The 6,000-nt window shown below is 40.3% G+C and overlaps 1 protein-coding gene across 1 annotated transcript in view; it reads left to right on the forward strand.

The window, feature by feature from the left end:
* LOC139264138 (protein lifeguard 1) overlaps window positions 1-1,629 on the forward strand; it is a 53,325-nt gene extending 51,696 nt beyond the window's left edge. Inside the window, exons 9-10 of the mRNA XM_070880223.1 lie at window positions 55-102; window positions 1,480-1,629. Coding sequence (XP_070736324.1) covers window positions 55-102; window positions 1,480-1,629 — 198 coding nt within the window. The remainder of the gene's footprint in view (window positions 1-54; window positions 103-1,479) is intronic.
* Window positions 1,630-6,000: the final 4,371 nt, after the last annotated feature.

A 6,000-nucleotide genomic window follows, 5' to 3' on the forward strand; every position in this document is an offset into this window, starting at 1 on the left:
ATTTAGAGATAGCCCATCAATTTGAATTTAAATTGATTTTATTTTTTCCTACAGTGGCTCCAAATAGTTTATGCCTCCTTAGGAACATTGATCTTTTCTATTGTAAGTATTATTAATATTTTGTCTCTTCACAGTCATATATGAGTTATATAGGTTTTCCTCATAAATGCGGCTTCTGTCCTGCGTCACATTGTTGATAGAAAGTTGTAGCTAAGGCCTATACTGTCAATGCTGCTGCATTTGCCTTCTTAGCTATGCTTATTTCTAGCTCCCACCCTCTGGCTGATTTTTTCCTATTTTGGCGGCTCCTGTATTCCTCCCTGTGGTTTCCCTCACATTTTTCCCGATAAGGTTTGTTAGAGCGTCTTCATCTTACTTATTTCATTTGGTATTTTCATATTAAACCATTTAGGATTATGTTTCTTTATTCTACACTAGGTCCTTGGAATGTACTCATTTTATATGCTCAGTAGAATGCCCTTAAAGGTCCCCAATTGAATTTTCCTGAGTACTACTCTCTAGTCAAAGTGATTAAGCTCTTTTTTTTATTCGTTCATGTCCTAATTGCCCTTGAGAAGGTGGTGGTGAGCCGCCTTATTTGTAGCGGTTTGGTATAACTGAGTGGCCTTCTAGGCCATTTCAGAGGGCAATTAAGAGTCAACCACAGGCCCAACCAGGTAAGGATAGTAGATTCCTTCCCTAAAGAATATTAGGGAACCAGATGGTTTTTTATGACAATGCAGTAGTTTCATGGTCACCATTGAACTTTTAAACTCAACTGCCCCCTGTTTCATTGACAATTTAGATTCTTATTTTACTTGGGATGCCTGTGGTGTATGGTACTGGTAGCTATACTAGCTTTTTAATTCCAGATTTATTAAATTAACTGAATTTCAATCCCCCATTTAATTTGATTTGAACTCATCTATTGGATCATTAGTCCAGGCCTTTGGATTACTAGTCCAATAACATAACCACTATGCTACTGTACCCCTTCCCTCATTGTCTTCATGTTGACCCTTTTTAAGATGCTGTCCTTCGGATGAAATGTTAAATACAAGTCTTGTCTGCTTCATCAAGTGGATGTTAAAGATCCCATGGTACTATTTGAAGAACAGCAGAGAATTCTTCCAGTGGTCTGTCCAGCATTCCTCCCTCAATCAAAATAATGAAAGAAGGGACTAACTGGTCATACATCTGCACTCCTGTTGGTGGGATAATGCTTGTGTAGAATGATGACCATGTTGGTCTATATACCAGTCACAGCACTCCAAAAGTAATTGATAAGTTGCTGTATAAATGCTATTATATTATTTAAAAAGACACAGTGGGCCTGAAATTCTGCAATGGGGTTCCATCCATCTCTTGCAGTAACTCCAGTGGAAGATTGGTGGAACTCCTGCCGAATTTCATTTAACCCATCATTTTTAACATATTTTAACTACAAATATAAACTTTTTTTTTGTATTTCCTTTTTAGTACCTGGTGGTTGACACTCAGTTAATGCTGGGAGGAAAGCACAGATACAGTCTGAACCCTGAGGAGTATATATTTGCAGCACTGAATCTCTACCTTGACATCATAAATCTCTTCCTTTTCATACTCCATCTTATTGGTCTGAGTCGTTAGGAAATGAAACAGAATGTGTTAATCACATATCACATCATCAGTAAATGATGCAAATGTGTATGATTATTTATAACTGATGCATTTTTGTAGAAGCCTTTTCTTCAGGAAACAAAGACCTGGCCAAATGGATGATGAGGAAAAGAACAACAAATATTTTAAATGTAATTTTTTTTCTTACTGGACCAATGCTGATGGGTAACAGTTTTAAATGTCACATTATAGAACATAAATTATGATAATAACTTATGACCATGCAAAACCATTAAATTCCACAAAACTGACAAAGATGTAAAAGGAATATAAAAGGTAGAAACTCAAGCGAAAAGAAAAAGAAGACTTGGATTTATATAGCGCCTTACACTTCCACCAGATGCTTCAATTTTATCATGCCCTTCATTGTCTTAATACAAAACATAAGAGCTGTTCATTCCACCATGTCTATTAACTAATTGTGTTACAGATTAGTCAAAACTGTACAATACTGAATTTGAAAATTAAAGGTGTCATAAGAACATAAGAACAAAAGAATTAGGAACAGGAGTAGGCCATCTAGCCCCTCGAGCCTGCTCCACCATTCAACAAGATCATGGCTGATCTGGCCGTGGACTCAGCTCCACTTACCCGCCCGCTCCCCATAACCCTTAATTCCCTTATTGGTTAAAAATCTATCTATTTGTGATTTGAATACATTCAATGAGCTAGCCTCAACTGCTTCCTTGGGCAGAGAATTCCACAGATTCACAACCCTCTGGGAGAAGAAATTCCTTCTCAACTCAGTTTTAAATTGGCTCCCTCCTATTTTGAGGCTGTGCCCCCTAGTTCTAGTCTCCCCGACCAGTAGAAACAACCTCTCTGCCTCTATCTTGTATATCCCTTTCATTATTTTAAATGTTTCTATAAGATCACCCCTCATCCTTCTGAACTCCAACGAGTAAAGACCCAGTCAACTCAATCTATCATCATAAGGTAACCCCCTCATCTCCGGAATCAGCCTAGTGAATCGTCTCTGTACCCCCTCCAAAGCTAGTATATCCTTCCTTAAGTAAAGTGACCAAAACTGCACGCAGTGCTCCAGGTGCGGCCTCACCAATACCCTGTACAGTTACAGCAGGACCTCCCTGCTTTTGTACTCCATCCCTCTCGCAATGAAGGCCAACATTCCATTCGCCTTCCTGATTACCTGCTGCACCTACAAACTAATTTTTTGAGAATCATGCACAAGGACCCCCAGGTCCCTCTGCACCGCAGCATGTTGTAATTTCTCCCCATTCAAATAATATTCCCTTTACTGTTTTTTTTTCCAAGGTGGATGACCTCACATTTTCCGACATTGTATTCCATCTGCCAAACTTTAGCTCATTCGCTTAACAGTCTCTTTGCAGCCTCTCTGTGTCCTCTACACAACCCGCTTTCCCACTAATCTTTGTGTCATCTGCAAATTTTGTTACACTACACTCTGTCCCCTCTTCCAGGTCATCTATGTATATTGTAAACAGTTGTGGTCCCAGCACCGATCCCTGTGGCACAACACTAACCACCGATTTCCAACCGGAAAAGGACCCATTTATCCCGATTCTCTGCTTTCTGTTAGCCAGCCAATTCGCGATCCATGCTAATATATTTCCTCTGACTCCGCGTACCTTTATCTTCTGCAGTAACCTTTTGTGTGGCACCTTATTGAATGCCTTTTGAAAATCTAAATACACCACATCCATCGGTACACCTCTATCCACCATGCTCGTTATATCCTCAAAGAATTCCAGTAAATTAGTTAAACATGATTTCCCCTTCATGAATCCATGTTGCTTCTGCTTGATTGCACTATTCCTATCTAGATGTCCCGCTATTTCTTCCTTAATGATAGCTTCGAGCATTTTCCCCACTACAGATGTTGTGAACTATGAAAGTGCAGTGAATCAGAAACCTACTTCAGTTCATATATTAAAGTCTGGAAATATTTTCCAAATAAATAATGTATAATGCATAAGTAGCAGATTTCACCCCCCCACATCCCCCCCACCCCCCACCCCGGCCCGCCCCCACCTCACCAAGATCAATCCTTGAGCCTAGTTACTTTCAATTATCACAAAAAAATTCCCATTTACCAATTTTTCTAAAATTATTGTTAATTTTATCTTGCTTTTGGTATACAAATAGCCAGTTAACAAAAAATTGACTTGGTACATAATTTTAGAATAGGTTTCTTTTCCGATACATTTTTCAAAGTTTTGTGTCTGTTTGATTTTGCCATGTTGGTTTAAAAAGTCGGGCTGGGATGGCAACGTGAGTTTAGAACACTGACTGTTCAACTCTGAGACTTAGAATTTAGTCCAGCCCGCAGTAATTGGACAAGTTTTTGTCGACAGGGCCTTACGTGAAATGACAATGGACAGTTTCTAGTAAGTGTGCAGGAGCCCACAGCACTAATTGGAAAGTCACCAAGAGTAGTTATAGGGATGGCTGACATGGGAAATCAAAATATTAAACTGGTGTAGCAGCTGGTGTTGTTGAAGTTAAAGTGTAGAGCTGCAATAGAGAAGTTTTAAACTAACATAGGAGTGCTTGATGTTAGCACTAGATGCAAAGTAGTGAAAAGGGGAAGTGTGTGTCCCTGTGCTGATCTGGCAGGATTACCAAGTATCAGATTGGATGATGTCTGACCCTGGCCTAATTTTCATAAAGGTTTCTGGTTCATACTATCTGGAATTGGGAGTTTGCCAGAGATGGTGGTGATTTGGGATGTAGGAAATTGCAAATAGGCAGCCTTGATGGGAAACTTTAAAAAGTTAATGAGCACATAAAGGAACAAAAATTGTGTTTGTTTTTAAAAAAGCTGCAAATGTTACTGGTGATTTCAGGTTGTTTGGAGCAAAACAGTGGCTGGCACAATATTTGTGCAGGCAGGCAGCAGAGTCTGTGGGCAAGTGATGCAGTGGTGCAAGTGTGAATCCCTTGCTAGATGGCTTGTGAAATGGAATTAGTGCTGAAAGAGTTGATGCCAAGGAGGTGGTCCTGTTTATCACTGCATGGTGTCCTCCTGATACGAAGCAATGGAAAGAGGCAAGAGGCAGAACAGCTAATGGAGCTGGTTATCTTGATTGTCACTAGTGGTGCCAGTCATTTGCTGCAGATTGGCTGCAGGTCCTCAACATCACAAATGTGGAGCGTTTTCTTCAATTGCTACCAGCTATCTGTGCCAGGGTCTGCAGATATGGTTGATGGCATCATGGTGAGTGCACCCAACTAGGCTCTGCTAGCTGTTGATCACCTTAGCATGCTTTCTTTCATTTGGTATCACTTAAAGCATGAAATACTGTGCTTGTGGTGTTTTCAAAACACCCACAGCATCAAAGGTAATCAGGGAATTAGAGATGTCAAATTCGACCAACAAAGCCCAGGACTTTGGGAAATCTTGCCACTTGGAAAAATTGCATTACTCTCTTATTCTGTTGCCCATGGGGAAGGTGATGTATTTACTTGCATTGGCAAACAACACAACAGTCATCTGTTTGATATGTCTCTGCACTGTAAGCTGGTTGATGTCCCCTTGGCAGCCTGGTATGAGAATGTGGCATAAAAATTCATGGCAGCGGTATTCTTGGCAGGCATTAGCAATGCCATGCATGGCGTGAAGTTTGGGTGCAGGTCAGACGACAGCATAACTCTGTCACAGCCTCTCCAAAATCTTGTAGAACTGTTCAGACAAATCAGATTAACTGCACTCCACCCGTATATGTGGTTTGGATGGGTAATCACCAGTGGACACAATCCTCTGGTGCAATCCCACCTACTTAGCACCCTCTGCTGCTCCTCCACTTCTTCCTCCAGAAAACATAGTGTCATTCCCATTGGTAACCCTATTGTGCCAATTTTTAGAAGCTAAGAACACAACCCATGGCACAAAGCCTTTCCCGCCAACTGATTTAAAAAAAAATGGTGACCAAAAAGATATAAAAAGAAAAATGCAAGAATAGTAGTTTGTTTTCCTATCTGTCCCTTTAAGTCATCCAACATCCCCTTAGTGATACTGGATTCCTGTTTTACATGGGTGAATTTGTGACTCAGTTTACATCTGGTGTAAAAATTAGGAAATTATAGGGATGTCAAAATGATATTTCCCCTTTAATGTTATATTGAAATGAAGCTCCCAGCTGTGCCTGTGCCAGGCCAAAATCCACTAGAGTTAACAGCAGGTGCAATGCACGCAGAAATCTGGCATAAGCATCTCTGTCTATTATGGGGTGTAACCGATCAGAAAATTCCCATGTAAGTGTTCTGTTCCCTCGCGCAGTCATTCTTCATCTTGACGAACATAATATTAGCCTTAAATAATATACACTAATCAATCTCCCACGGCATTGCATGCAGGGA

The sequence above is a fragment of the Pristiophorus japonicus genome, chromosome 5 (assembly GCF_044704955.1).
Source record: "Pristiophorus japonicus isolate sPriJap1 chromosome 5, sPriJap1.hap1, whole genome shotgun sequence".
Taxonomy (NCBI): domain Eukaryota; kingdom Metazoa; phylum Chordata; class Chondrichthyes; family Pristiophoridae; genus Pristiophorus; species Pristiophorus japonicus.